The sequence below is a fragment of the Aphelocoma coerulescens genome, chromosome 9, assembly GCF_041296385.1.
Source record: "Aphelocoma coerulescens isolate FSJ_1873_10779 chromosome 9, UR_Acoe_1.0, whole genome shotgun sequence".
NCBI lineage: Eukaryota > Metazoa > Chordata > Aves > Passeriformes > Corvidae > Aphelocoma > Aphelocoma coerulescens.
The window spans coordinates 21001139-21017380 of NC_091023.1; the positions used below are offsets into that span (position 1 = coordinate 21001139).

General features: G+C 37.3%; 1 protein-coding gene across 16 annotated transcripts in view; it reads right to left on the reverse strand.

Moving 5' to 3' along the window:
- NAALADL2 (N-acetylated alpha-linked acidic dipeptidase like 2) overlaps positions 1–16242 on the reverse strand; it is a 432075-nt gene that overhangs the window by 3601 nt on the left and 412232 nt on the right. For all 16 annotated transcript variants that reach the window (XM_069025088.1, XM_069025089.1, XM_069025076.1 and 13 more), the window contains one exon: positions 11853–12051. In XM_069025088.1, the coding sequence (XP_068881189.1) occupies positions 11853–12051 (199 nt within the window). The remainder of the gene's footprint in view (positions 1–11852; positions 12052–16242) is intronic.

Below are 16242 nucleotides of genomic sequence, written 5' to 3' on the forward strand. Positions count from 1 at the left end.
TTGCTTGGCAAGCCATGCCACCCCTTTGTCACATAAAATTATTTCTCTCTTTATGCATGTTCATGAGAGTCAATTTATACAAGTTTACTTCTTATCTCGGTTGAAGGTCCATCAAATGAAAAAAATGGTCAGTTCAGTTTATTACTTCCAAGCCTTTACAAGTCAGGAAAGTGTTTTCATTAAAGATTACACATGGACTGCAAAATAAAACCCAGCCATTTCATTGACACAAGGTATCACCGTGTGCCCACAACATGCAGAATGATAGCAAGAAACTTTAATTTACACTGTGAAATTCAATTACTTAAACATTCCTTAACACAAATTGGTTTTGTAGCCTACACCTCTAAAACAATTCCAGCCTCTGACCTAATTGCTTAAGTATCTACCTTCATCTTTAACTATTTTGATCTTATAAATATAATTCACAGAGTCAGCCTGACCCCTACAAAACAAAAAGACACTCCTAAACAGAAAACTGCAATACATTATTGATGAGACTAATGAAATTACAACACACATCATTCATCTTAATGGGCTTGTTTCTATGACACATCCCAGTGACCTGAAAAGTGTAGCACTCAAGTAGGAAACCCAATTAATAACTTCAGGCAGTACCACTGAAAGATATAAAAGGGCTACAAACAAAACAGCCTTAGCAAAGTAAAGAAACTATAAACAGAGCCTCTTCTATAATTTTTATAAGGCCTTGGCAGGCCTAGGAACATAAGCATTACTGATCAAAATAATGCCATTAAATGCTGTTCTACATAACCACAAATAAGGAGGTACTGTCACACCCACCAGAAGGAATTTGACAAATTCTTCAATGACAGATCACACTAAAAATATATTGACTTTAATACAACTTCAATATTAGAGCAACTGGACAGTACAAGATGAAACTAGATTACCACATTATTCTTGTCACAAAAACCGATTTTTTAGCTTACAAGAAAATTTTGTCTGTAGGTAATGTACAACACAAGATGAATTATTCAGGCACTTACAAACAAACTCCTATCTAAGAGCCCATGTTAGAGATTTTGAAAAGTAACTATTCAATCATTAGGACATGATTATAAGTCTACTGTCCCACATGAAATGACTGCAGGTTTTCTCTGTGGAATCACAGTAGAATTGTTTAGAGATAAATGCTATGGGCAGCCTCTGTCTATTCCAGTTATAACACAATGTGCATCCTCACTTCACCATCCTCACAAACTCAATTTTATAATTTCCCAAATTGTTTTTTCTTGTATTCTCCAAGAAAAAAAAAATAAAAAAAGCACACCAGAACAAGGATTCTCTGAATTTCCCTTTCTCCTGATACTGTTCAATTCTGAATGCACTTTTCTTACATTTAGGAGTCTGTTTTCATTTGTGTTTGTAAGACATAAAATATTATTACCATGGTAAATAAGTGAATTCACTCTATTAACAATATTTACATGTTGGGACTTCCAGTTCCACATGGTGGTTATTTATTGTAGGACATAAAAATATCAAAAATTCTTCTTCTCTGGGAACAGCACAGGTTGATTTATACTGGTTTATTTACACAAGATGCACCTCAGAAATTTAATGGTGAACATATAGAAAGTTTTCCTTCTTCCTCTGGGTCCCTTATCCTTTTGATCTCCAATGGCTCTTCTCCTTTCCCCTCTTCTTATTTTTTAAACCTTTTTGACACCCACATGCAGTTTTATTATCTTACCTATTTTATTTCACACCACTATTGTGGCAGAAGGTTTATAATTATAAAATTACAGCTGCTGGCCATGTAAGATTAACTTTTATCAGGAGAAAATATATGCCCTAGTGAACTGTCATTACATGTCCTTAAAGCTGATCCAGAAGAAACTCATTTTTTTTCCTACAATGCTTATTCCCTGCTGGACCGAACGCTGGAAGTCAGAGGCTGTGGGGCCATAGGATGGAACAACTCACACATGGCCAGGGAAGATGGGGATGTGGCAGCCAGTCATTCAGGGCAACTCAGCTGTAAATGTCACCATTCCTTCACTGCCCTAAGTCCCCACAAACCCAGCACATCATTTTTAAGGATCCTCTATTTGTAATATGCTGGTCCTAACTTTTGTTTCCTGCACATCCTCTCATTTTTTAAAGAGCCATCAGCTGCCTTCCCTTAGTACTCTCATTTACAGGCTGCAAACTGTTCTACCAATATATTTTCCAGGAAGTGATATATTTGAAATCTTGTACACTCAGAGGTGAGTGTCTGCCTGAAAGGGACGTATTTGCACGTCATCAGCAGTTGATAAGCTGCAGGTAATCTTAATATCAAACTGAAATAAAATCTAACCAACTGAAAAGCATTTCAAAGGCATTGTTGTGTGACAGTGCTAAACCAGGTAAACTCACTCCCTGCTAGATACAAATTTATCTTGCATAATAAAAGACAGGACACCTCTAATTGAGTTAATTACGGCAAATGCAGGTTGTGGTAAGTCTGCATGAACAGAATCCTGTTGGGACATGGGACTACAAGGAGGTAATTATTCCAGGTTTGAGTAAATTTCTGAGAGGTCAGTTTTAAATAGGTCTTCTTAAAAAAATTAATCCTGATTTTGGCAGCTCTTTGAAGTGTCTCAATGCTTGGCTTGGCTTGGCTTGACTGCCTGCCAAATAAACAAGTGGAAAAAGAGAAGCCAAATTGGAAGAATAGTGGGTTACAAGATGCATTATCTTTTATTTCCCTACAGTTCTCTTTGATTACAGTCCCCTTTAAAGGTAAGGGATGCACTGTCCTGAAACAAACTAATCTCTTACTGAAGGACCACTAAAGCCTAACCTAACCCTAACTTTAGCATAAATTTCAGCTTGATGCACCTTGACAGCTTTAAATCTTTGTGAGGGCCTTGAGTGCACCAATACCAGATTCCAAAGCACATGTATGAGCATTCAGAATCCTAAAGACAAAGCAAAAGGTCTATTTATTAAAGAATTTAAACCAAGAAAGGTTGCTTGAGGACTTTTTTTATGACCAAAACTCAACATTCACAGAACACATTCACTTTCATTTCTGTTCTGAAATATGTCAGGAAACTATTCTTTTGACAGTGAAATAATTTCTGCCAACAGAAAAGATTGACATGAAGTAGAGCTAACAATGCTAAGCTTGACTTTCTGATAATAGGACAGTGTCCTGCAATGGCTGAGAAAAAAATTAAATACTGAATCTAAGACAACCTGTAGCCAAACTTTTTCACTTTCGTTAAATAAACAGTAATTACTTCATGGCCTAATTTTTGTTGCTTTTGATAGCAAACAGTGTCTAGTATAATATATAATAACCATGAACAAATGGGAGCTGGCAACTTGAGGCAAGTAGCAGATCATAATAGGACTGATAGTCTGGAACAGCCTCAAATAAGAATAATGGAGCTAAGAAGCCTGACTAGCTTAAAGACTGAGTTTGAGTAAATCAGGCTTCAATAAAATATCTATTGGCCAGTGCTGAACATCAACATTACCATGCACTCACAGTTTTCCTCCTGGTGAAAATTTGCTGACTTAGGAGCTGATTTCTTTCTTGTTTTGGAGTAAACAAGATCAGTAGGTAAGGAGAATCCAATCTACACCTTCAACAGAAGCTGTAGATTACACAGAAGGGGAACAAAAAAATTAAAAATAGGATGCATTAGTTGTTCATAAGCTGCAAAGCACTATTTATCACTGCTAAAGAGCAGTCCTCTAATTAAGCATTATTTTCTCTAGGGTTTTACAGAAATTAATTAATCAACTTTATGTAGAAATTCCTGAAGAAGCCACAGAACCCACTATCAGAGTCTTTGCCACAGAGCTTCCAAATCCTCTATGCAGTTGATGAGAGAATGATGTACACCCCATGGAAATGTAAAACTTCCTTGAAAATCCAATACATTTTCTGTGGTTCTCTTCTCTGGTTCCTTAGAACAAGGACTTATATCTATACTTAAAAGAGTGACTATGCATTGAACAAAATTGATATAACAATTTAAACATGTTATTTGCTGGCAGCAATTGGTATGAAGAAATACTCTTTTGTTAAATTTCAAATAATGTAGCTGTTGGTAACAAATGTAGGCATGTTGTTCTTTGAATGATTTATGCTACACTTTCTTTTCAAGTGAAAGAAACATGTGCTTGTGTGAATAATTTGGAGGAAACTATCTGTCTTTTAAGGATGTCTCAGTCTGAAACACATTCAAAGCAGATGTGCTACTATTTTGAAGAACTTGAGGGAAGTGAATTAATAAAATTATTTCCAAATGGCTCACAGCTGATGTTCTGATGGCTTCATGGAGTTTTTTATTTAGAAATGATGTAAAGCATCCTCTTCCTAAGGAGGAATCCCATTTGTAAACAAAGCAGCATGCAGTGTCCAGTGCTTAATGCAGGAAACTGGCCTGACCTTGATGTCCAGTTCTGATCCTGACTGGGTTTATCACCCTAAATAACTCCGTGCCATGTGACATGAGACAATTACCATAGGTCATTATCATAAGAGTTAACGAGGGGTAAAAGATTATGTCATAATACATAATCCATCCTTAAAGAAATGCCTAAAGTTGCATCATTATTACCTTCAATGGCAGGTACACACACAAAATTAACACCTTTTTCAAGTCCCAGGTAAGGTAATTTTTCAGTTAATGATCTCATCAACACATTTCTAAGCTCTGTTGCCTGGGTAATATTTTAGTGGGGGAATATTGCATATTAACTATTTTCCCAATGAATTCCATTTATTTTTGTCCCATGTTCAGGAAGTGTTCTTGGCTAATATTTCAACCATACATGAGTGGTTCTTATCTGCCATGATCAAAAAATGTGGAATCATGTATTTCTTGGATCTAAAAAATGTTACCAGTCCTACTGTTTATAATAAAGATAAAATAATGTATAAAATATTAAATTTCTGTCATGTTCAATAAACGATTCAGAATCTAATACTTTGTACAGCTTCCTGAGATCACAGAAGATTTTTTTTTTTCTGGAACTAAATATTCTTGTCCTGTTTAGCACCATAAGTGCAGACCCAAGCAAGACCTGCCAGCAAGGGACACAGAGTGGAGCTGCATCCTAACCACAAGACTTGCTGGAGGTTGGCATGAGAGCTCTGCACTGAGCTCACAGAACAGCTGTGAAAGGGCTTTTACAGTCAGCAGAACAATTGCTGTGAGATGGGCTAAAACATCCAATAAGGACACATATTAAAATAAATGTCATTTTACAAAAAAAACCCACTTTTTTTTTTGCATGGCAAATATCATGCATATTCATGGAAAGCATAAGGAATTTTATTTCCTGGAAAAAGTGTTGTCTTCAGGACAACTAATGCTGGGTTAAATTGCAATATAATAATATTTACTGGATCACAAATATAATGGGACTGATGTATGGTACAGAGAGAACTCTGTGAGTATACAAATCAACCTAATTAAAAAGATGGAAGAAAATTCATGAGTAGTACATAGAGGAAAAATAAATTAATCTATGTAAAACCAGGTTTCTTTTAATATCAGAGAAGTCAGAAATCTGTTTTCAAGCCATGACATAATCCCTGATTACAGTGGTTTTCTGCTTTTGCAGGTGTAATGAAAAGATTTTCATGTTCCCTGTTTAAATAAGCTTTAAAGTCTGCTATAATTACAGCTCTGCAGATGGCTAATTCAGTAGTATTTATGCAGCAAATGCTCTTCAAATAGTAAAAATTTACAAGACAACAAATACAGTCATTAATTCGTGGCCATTACATGTATCAGTGATTCCAAAGGAAAAAAACATCTCAATTGCCACTCAGACGGATCAGGTGTTTTGAGTAAGAGTTTCACTCACTTTATTGCATCTCCTCAGTATTAAAAAAGGGCATAATTCAGCATCATTATCAGTCATGAGAAAAATAGTAACCACAGCAGGAATTTGTAAGAGCATTATCAACCTAGTAAATGCTACTGGTGTGTGCTAGGATAAATGTGCTGCTCCATACTTACAATCGCATAAACTGCTCAAACACTGTAAAGTTCAAAGGAGTAAGGCAGAAGAAAATGGGAAGGCATTTTGGGTGCAGAAAATACATTTGGACAAAGGCCTACCAGAGAGAAGGGAGCTGAACAACAACTGCAGAACTGAGGAACACCAGAGCAGGATTAGAAAGGGAAACAAGCAATGCCACTGTTCATAACTCCGTTTATAAGCGGTGAAAAAAATAATAGAAGAAAAGAAGTTGCAAATTTTGAAAGATGCAAAATATGGGGGTCAAAAGTCAGGCAGGAAATCATCGCTCTGCTGGAAGACAAAAATTCATTTACTCGGATGGAATGGTGAAATCTGAGGTACACGACTCTACAACCAGCACACAATTCTTTCCTTCTCCCCCAACATAATTCTAGCATTGTATTTACAAATTGCACATGGCAGATAATAGAGACAGAACATTATCTACTGCTGCCAGTGAAACATGAATGATTTCAGTATTTCCCACACTAAGGATCATCAACACTGGATCAAATCACTCTCTGCTCCACATAATACAACGCAGAACAATAAAAACACTCCATGCATTTGGCTCAGGTCGGTCAAAAAACATCTCAAATATTACTAAAAAGTAGACAGGAATGTTTTCTACTTGAAGTCATAAATGAATAATTCAAAATGGAGAAACAAATCTCCAGAGTTTACACAGTGAGACAGAACTACTGTCTTTGGTAGAAACTCTGGGCTAGGGTTTTGTTTTATTTCGCAGGTGACATTGCACTCCATGTTTACCCACGTTACTGTTTAAGATTAGCAGGATATTTGCATCTTTAATGCTTGTCCCCTGTAAATCCAATGAGCAGCTTGTTTACTCATGGAGATATAATAAGGTCTTTAATTTTCCTACTAAACATATCTCCAGAAACTAGACTCTTAGGGCATGTGTATTTTGAAACCTGAGAATCTGCTGCAGTTTACCAGCAAAGCAGAAATAAATCCTGTGTAGAATCTACACACCAGAAATGTACATAACAAATCTCAATCTGAAAATAAAGTATTTGTTCTGGTGAACAACACACGAGTTGTTGACCAACTTGAGTGGCACAAGTTCAGGAGCGATGCAAATTGCCTTTTTTGAATGGTACTAAAAACATCTTTTGATTGTTCCTTCATTTCATTATGGCAAATTCAGGGTGCACTATCTATCTTTGCTTTCTGCCAGTATTTTGTTCAGTGCATTAAAATGTACCCATTTGTTGAAATTTTTTAGCCCAATGAAGTGTTAATGTCACACTTGGGTATCTGTGATGAAAAGAAGCAAAAGGAAGGAGTTTAACTGGTACAAATGAGCAATAAAAGCTGCTGGAGGTCTTTGATGAAAACACAGATTGCTTTCAAAATCCTTACTTTTCACCTAGTTATTACTCACTTCACTCAATTACATCGATTAGACAAAGCACAATCACCCTTGTAACAATTCCATAAATAGTGGTGGCAGGTGCATACAGCCTTAATGGACAGGACAAACTTGGCATACTAAGATAAAACTCTTAAAAGAAAGGCTTTACACAAGTTGACTTTGATTTTTTTTATAAAACTGTTAAAAGAACTGTCAGTCAGGACATAACTGATCCTTAGGCAATGGTCCATTAAGAATAAAACCCACCTAACTGGAGCAGAAATGACAGCCTGAGCCCTTGTACGCCTCTTTTCAGCTTTAATTTTAGACTGAAGACACAAACTGTGATTTTAGTGACTCTTTTAGGTTTGGAAATTTTGGGGGAGCACCCCAGGGTATTCAAGGAAATCCTGCATACTTACTACTGGATCCATCTTGTATCAACAGCATCCATCAAATCTACAAATTAGACCTGGACCTGAAGAAATGTGACACTCTCAGTAAGACTGGAGATCTTACCACACTCACTGAGTGTGCCATGCCTGATCTCCATGAAGTTTGCTTCATTATCTCCTTTCTTTGCAATACTATTGTACACTGAAAAGCTCTGCCTTTCAACACAGGGAGAGGATCTCTGTGTGAGTACCTGAGGAGTGCACACACAGACTTGACAGACACATCAGGCTGACAGGTTGTCAGAAGCTGTGGGGATCAGCAAGTATAAAAAATACAACAAAATACACAAGGAACAGGGAGAACCCTCTTACTGAGCCTAGGCAAACACAAGGTTTGAACTCAGTATTTATGAACACCAGGAAGATCCATGCTGTCTTGCTATCCCTGATATTGCTGGTGGCAGTGTTTTGGTTGGTATTTCTGTAGAGGGAAAAACATGCAGAAGCACGACAGCAGACATGATCAGTATTTATGGAATCTTCTCATGGCTCAGGTGAGGCTGACCATCTCATGGAGAGGACAATATGCTTGAAATCCTTTTTTCCCCTGTACAGTGCCTAAAGTAACAGCGCCTCTGTTCTTACATTAACCTTGTACATGCCACTGCTGTGTAACCTATGATTATTATCTCTAGCAGCAAAATGTGATCATCAGAAAACACACAGAAATGTTCCACAACAGTGTATCTTGTAAGAGTGGAAAGCAAAAAATGGCTAAAGGTAAGAAACAAACTGATTTCTACTTATTAACTCATTAAAATAATGAGAAATTTTAAATTAAAAAAAGAAAATCAATATTATGATTATGTTATAAGAAACAGAGATAAATGAAAAATACCAACAGCAATCCTATTTTATTCCTACACATTTATTCTGGAAAGAGAAAATCTACCCAGGGTTACCACTGGGATTCAAAGAAATTCTTCAGGTACAATAAAAGTCAGCAATTTTCTCCTAACCCCAAATCAAGTCCCAGGGTAACTTTTGCAAAGCAGGACATTCCTCAACCTATTATTTTCCATTCTGCCTAAATTTCTGGATAAGACTAAAATACCCTGATGAAAGCTGTACTTGTTCATTTCCAGCTCAGCTGGAAATAGAGATCATGGGGAACATGTGCTGTTGTCAAATTTGCAGTTCAATGTCAGGAAGTTCAGTTAAGAGGGATGAGCATCTAAACTACAGCATTTACTGACACTATTGAACAACCTGCCAATGTCAATCATGATTACTTAAATTTAATAATTGGATGAGGATATTTGATTAAAAAAAATTAGCAATTTGAATTCTATCAGTAAGTTTGATTAATATTACTTCTCATTATAGATGCATAATGCATCAATTATGCCCAAATATTGCCCTAGGAAATTGACTGGAATTAGGCATTTATTTTTTTACAGTACATATATATAGTAAGAGACTGTAGCTATGGGAATGTGTGTGCAAACCATAGAAAAAGTATATATAGAAGATATATCAGTTCCCCTGTAGTGGAGAAGCACAAGCAGAATGCAACCCCCCTGTAATAAAGAAAAAAATCCACCTTTCTTTTTAATTCAAGTTCTAGGAGAGAAAACATAGTACAGATCCAGAGAGCTGTGAATTAGGGCAAACACAAGGCTAAAAATGATGCCTAAAACTTCAGCAAATTTGTCAAGTGCTTTGATTGAGGTTGAGAATATGAGTCCAAATGGGTATACAGGAAGCAATCATTTTTTCATGAAGAATATGTCCTTTACCGTGCACACAAATTCTTCCTTCAGAAGGCTGTAAATTACAGTATTTATGGAATCTTAATGATCTAAACACAGTTGGAGCCTGAAGGTCAAGGCTGCAAACTGCATCCTAAATTTCTGTTTACAGATGAAGCACAGTATTTATTGCTGTACTGCTTGTGCTGCTATAGTTAAAGGGCTGCCAGCATTTCCATTATAAACCACTATTTCAGGGCTTTATAACTTGCCTATCAATCTTCTGACTGGGATGAAACATGGCATACAAGGTCCTGGCTGTGAGACGGGTTTTTTTGTTTGTTTTCTTTACCAAATGACAAAAAGAATAAGCTTTAAGTTTTACAAGAAAAAAAAAAAAAAAGTGTATCAGTTTTTTCAAGTATTTCCAGTGTTCTTGGGAAACAATTATAGCTTCAGAATACAAAACATAACTTCATCAACTAATAGAAGGACTTTCAATCCCTAAAAAAATGAAAAATAATCTAAACAAGACTTACGGTTAGATGCTTTTTATTTTTTAATTAAGCAACCGTACTTCAGATTTTAAATGGCAGCAAAGGACATCAGAAATCTAACAGTGTCCTTGACTCTGTTTATCTGTGTAGATTTACCATTAAAGGTAACAATTACACACCTTGGCACAGTACAAAGGGTGTATTCTTTTTAAATGGCATCTAAATGATGATGCACAAGGTGTCCTTTACTGCTGTATATTCCTGATGATGTCAGGTAAAATTATTCAGAATAAAGTCAAAGCCAATGTTTTCTCCCAGACTTAGAAATCTTGTACTGTTAAATCTTGTATCAAATTTAATTGAATTGGAGGGCAACAAGTACAACATTTTCACTTCCACAGTGTCTGCTTTGCCAGTGTGACAGTACTTTTGCTCTCTACCAGAGTCCTGCAGAGAGCAGGTGAAAAATTTCTTACATTATGTCTGCATATCTAGGACTTACATTTTGGTAAATAACAAACTTAATTATGCAAGCACTGCAAGAATTTGAATATTAGAAGATGTGAAAACCCCTCTTATTGGAATCCTAAGTTTTGACATAATTTATTTTTACAAATAAAGAGCTGGGCCAGATTCAACAATGTTGAATGTTGCTGTTGCAATGCAACACACATATATTACATTATTATTAAACATTATTATTAAATTATGGCTCCTTTGCAACACCATACCAGTTCAGACAAGACAGACAGCACTGCTAAACCTGGAATATTAGACTTTATCTAATCCCATTTTGGCTTATATCTTTATGTTATAAATCCAGTCACAGCAGGAAGTAAGTAAATTAGCCCCTCCCCAAATGTAATTATTCTATTTTTTTTATTACAGCTGTAGGGCTTTTATTCACTGACACTGTTGAATTCCCAGTAACTACCTTTGGTTTTTTTACCTTTGCTTTTGTTAAAAGATGACTGCATTTGTTTTATACCATTGCTAATGACTGGAAGAATCTCTTCCTCCTGTTGCTGGAGCTTTCTCCTTTGCTTTCCCACCTCCACCACGTCTGTTTTATGTCCACTTTACACCATCATTTGCATGAGACACTGGATAATCTTTCCCATTTGATTTCCCATTTTGATTTCAACCAAAATCAAAATACTGTTTTGTTACTTTAGTTGGTTCTGGCGAGAGATAGAGACCTGCAGACTTCTTTCTCAGAAACGAAAAGATGGGATGACTACGACATCTTAAAACCAACCTGGGTAGTGCAGCTGAACACATATCAGAGAAGAATTCCAAGCAGAAACAAGATGTTATGAACAGTGACTGACTCAGGCCTCCTCATTAACTGAACTGTACTGCTCTTAACTTGCTGAAATGCATCCAAGAATGCTGCTATATAATTAAATATGGTAAATAATGCTACGGAGTATCTTGTACAATTCTGAATCGTCAATGAACTGTACAAAGTTTTAAATAAAATATAGGTGGAGCTTGCCAAGCAGTATTAGACTTCAAAATATTTTCTTCTTCTGAAAGCTTCCTGTACCATCTGACACATGTTTCTGCCACGCTGCCTGGGCTGCCATCACACCATACGTCTTGTTAGCAGCAATGTCATGACAGAAATGCTACAGTGCTGCATTCTAATGACCCCTTGCATTGTAATGAATTAATGTTTTCTGCAGAAAGGATATGATGGGAAAAAAATAGCTTTATTCTTGGGTACTTGCTGAGGTTTTCTTTTTAAAGACAGTTCTGCAAACCAAGCAGTGTTGAATACCATTTTAGCTCAACTACAGAACGTGAGGAACACTGGGCACTGTACCTGTAAAGTCCTGGAGGAGCTCGATGAACCAGGAAGCTTTTCTCCAAGCCTTGTAGCACATCATTGAGCATCCTGACTCTGACAGGAGCTCTTTCCTTGGGGTCATTGGCTGGACGCATCTCGTCCGACTGGAACAGCTCCGCCGTGTCCCTCAGACGTGATGCCACTGCCAGCAGCTGAGGAATGCCTGCTTCATCACCTGGGAACAGGGAGAGCAAGACAGTCACCAGTGATTCAGAGACCACTTATTACTCTTGCTTTCAAGTCAAAATTAATAGTCCAATTAAAACCTGAGCCTCTTTTTCCCCTGTGAGCAGCATGGAATGGGTCAAGGGAAGCCACAGATCATTCCGTGTAACCTCTGGTCTGTTTCTCAAAGATCAATTTGGGCTCTGATGCTTTAAGATCTAATAACCTGTGAGGAATGATTTTGGGGTACAGCTTGAACTCTAGCATTGGAAAAACAGGCATGCAGGGAGCAATGGTTATAAATCAAGAACTACAACATTTCCTTCTGAGACTGCATTTATTCAATGTCATTTGATGCTATTGCTCTCAAGTCTGAAAGCCTGTGCTTGGATTCCATAATGACTGCTCTATAGAATATTGTAATATGCAGAGTTTAATTGAATTTGAGTCAACATTTTAGAATCTTAGAGGTGAACAGCAATTGTAGAGGGTATGTGAAATTGCTCCTCTTAATCACTTAAGTCATATGCCAATGAGCCAACTTTAATTGATATCCTAATGCATATTCTAATCCAGTCAATATTTTCAAAACTTTTTAAACTTGGAGTGTTAACTATTGCCTTGTTAGCAACGCTACTGAGAGAGCAAAAGAATAAAAGCCTGCAGCACTTAGGAGCACAGCACAATTTCAGTATTTCCCTGTACAGAGTCCAGAAAGAGAAATGTGAATTGGAGCACTGTGAATGTGCAGCCTCCTCCCACCTGCAGTGCAGGTGAAGAGCGTGGCCTCCTTTCCCAGTGTGTGCATGCACTGTCCTCATCTTTACAAGCACATGGAGAGAGAAAGCAAAGCCTGAACCTGATATAAAGTCAAAAGCAGTATCAGTCAGCACAAACATTTCCAGGATGCAGAAATTATCTTTAAGGCCAAAATTCACTTTGCCTATTGACAAGCAATCACCTATCCTTAGATCCTTCAAATAATGCTTTAATCAATATAAACCATGCAGGTCTAGGAGCTGTCTCACCTCTACCTGAATGTGCAAACCACAATGAGTTCAGTACCTTAGGGACTGAGATAATTAAGCCAAGAAAGTGGTTCAAGACTCAAGTTCAATGAATTTTAAAATTCCTTGTCTAAGATATAAATGGAAAAAATCACAAATAGTAATTGGAGAACACTGATATGGTTTAACCTCAGCTGGCAAGTAAGTACCACACAGCTGCTCACTCACACCCTCTGGCTTCCCCAATGGAGTGGGGAGAAGAACCAAAAAGTTAAAACCCATGAGTTGAGATTAGAATAATTGGAATAATTTGAATTCTGATCAAGTTAGTTTGATGCCTCAGAAAAATATTCTCCAAGCATATAAACTTGGTACATTTGGGACATTTTGTAAAATATCATTATCACTACTTTTCAAATCTCTGGCAAACGTCCTGTGCAGCTGAAGAACTTTCCATTCCCATGTAATGGCAATATTGGCATAATGCAGGCACTGTGCATACCTTACCCTGGGACTTGTGTCCATATGGAAATGTTTAAATTCACCCTGCTAGAAAGAATCCTTTGGTTTCAGCAAAGCACTTCCTATTCCAAGTAACATAAAACTTTTATAATTTTTATTCTGAATCTTATATAAACAATTTAAAATGTCAGCTTTGCCTTTTCAATAGGGAAGGTGAGATAAAGAGAAAATCCATCTTTCTGTATTTGGAAATGAAGCCAACCATACCATCCTTTTAAACATAAAAATCCTGTAAATGCTCTCACTTGTTCTCCACAGCCCCTAAACCAACCCTGTGTTTGTTTTACACTCTAAACCACCTGTTAGAAAACACACACCCAGGCCCTTTTTCAGTACTTCAGTACAAAACCTGCAAGTTGGCCAGTGTTACCTCAGCCAGCTAAGGACAGAACAGGCATCACAACACACTGAGCTGCACCACCAAGGGAAACTGATTTCTGCATTTCTCAGGCTAAGAAGATGGGAACGGAAGGGCAAATGATTCTTCAATAAAACCCCACATTAACTAATGATGTTTTAAACACCTTGTTATGCTTCTACAGAGAAAATCAAGCACAAGTGTTACTTTGCTTAAGAGAAAAAAAATGCCACATTATAATATTTTGTATTCTTTGTCCTTTTGTCTCCAGTACGAATCATGATGAATCATCTAAGCTAGTTGTTTAGTTGCTGTAAAAATAAAATTGCAAATACAAGAAAGTGACTCAAGAGCATGTGCACTCTTGATCAGGGAAGTACACTGTTGAATTTCATTGCACTTGCTAAATGTAACTGGATCCTATTCAGAAACAAGTTACACCAAATAGATATTTATTTTTACAGACAATGAATACAATAGCCTTCCCTGTGTAACTGATTGCCCTTATGAAAAGCACAGCTAGAGAGTTAACATTTTTAAATTGTGTTTGTGCCCTCTGTTAAGAAAGTACTTGCCTACAAGTACTTATAGGAAAGGGAGCACAGACAAGTCAACATTTTAAGGCACCATGATGCTTGCTCACCATACATGTGAACATGTGCTTGCATGTAAGAGACAAGGGAAATTGCTTAGATTTTGATTAGCTTGCAAATTCAGAATCAGCCATGATGTCCTGTTGTATTCACTAGGAAAATTTTTCATGCTCTGCAAAATAGGATGAACAGACCTGGCAGTAGAAAATCTGAATGGGAAAGCTTTGTAGGAAGCACCCTAAAGGGGCAGAAAGACAAATCCACAGATATCCTTAGTGCAAGGAGTATGTTGCCATCAGCTTCAATTTTGCTACCATGACTGCTATAGCCCAAATAAACTAATCTCATATTACTCCAAGTATTTTTTCAAAGAAGTTATGTAAAAGGGGAATGTTGTGACATTTTACTATCTGCATGTCAATACAGGAGCCTGGAGAAGAGCAGGCTCCAGAAGACTTTATTGTGCTCTTTCAATACTTTAAGGGCATGAACTTTGAGAAAATTTGGGACAAACTATCAAAATAGGACAAGGGGTAAGGGTTTTAAACTAAAAGATTAGACTTATACTAGGTGTAAGGAAGAAATTTTTTACAATGAGGATGGTGGAACACCAGGTTGCCCAGGGAGGTGGTGAATGCCCCATCCTGGAAACATTTAGTGCCAGGTTCGATGAGACTCTGAGCATCTTGATCTACTGGAAGGTGTCCCTGTTCATTGCAGGGGGGTTGGAGAAGATGACATTTAAAGGTCCCTTTCAATCCAAACTATTCTATCATTCTGTGGAGTTATAAATTACTTTGTACAGAGCTGCTGAAACTTATGGCCTACTGATACTGAATAGATGCTCATCCTTGCCGTTCAGCACCAAATGTTTGTTCATGGAAAGTGCATTTTTCCATGATTGTTTTTTTAAAGGCTGAAGAAAGGTACTAATATATAATAACCTTGAATGGATTCTGAAGACAAGATGCCAGTGTCTCATGTCAAAGGAGATATTTCTGTCATCTATACAGATTTGTTGCATTTTTCACCTCTGTTGCAGTCAAGAATAACAGGTGGGAACAATAAAGAGGGAAACTTTCTGAACACTACAGACAGGTGGAGAGAGTAACTCTGAAAAGCACCCAAAATGATCAGGGAAATACAGTCAAGCATGTAAAATGATGCCGAGCTGAAGAGCAGGAGATAGCTGTAGGCAATGAGCACGCAGCTATCAATTAAATGTGAGAGGCATGTTTCTGTATTGATTTTTCTAAGGACAGAGTTTAGTCTGATGTTTTGAAATATATGGGTAGAGACAGGGCTGTGGAAAGTCACACAGACTGTTCTGGAAATGACTATCATAAAACAGATTATTTTAAACTTCTGCTAGTGCTGCCTACTACTATCACCCCAAGTACTTCAGCTGCTGTAACATCTGTAAAACATCCATTCTGGGGAGAAGAAAGGGCCTAACTCATAGGAAGCCACACACAGCTGACACTGCGTCAGTCAAAGAGCTTTAAATAACAGCTCTTGCACTTCTGGAAAACCAGAAAACCTCATCCACCTTTAATTTGTCTTCATAAGCCTCCCCCTCTCAGCCAGTGCCTATCAGAGATGGCTACAATTTGCTCCAGCAGCCTGTGCTGACAGCCACAAGTGGGGAATCTCACCCTGCCTGCCTGGTGCTGCACAGCCACAATGCAGGGCTGGGGCACAGACTCCAATTTTGAAAGGTT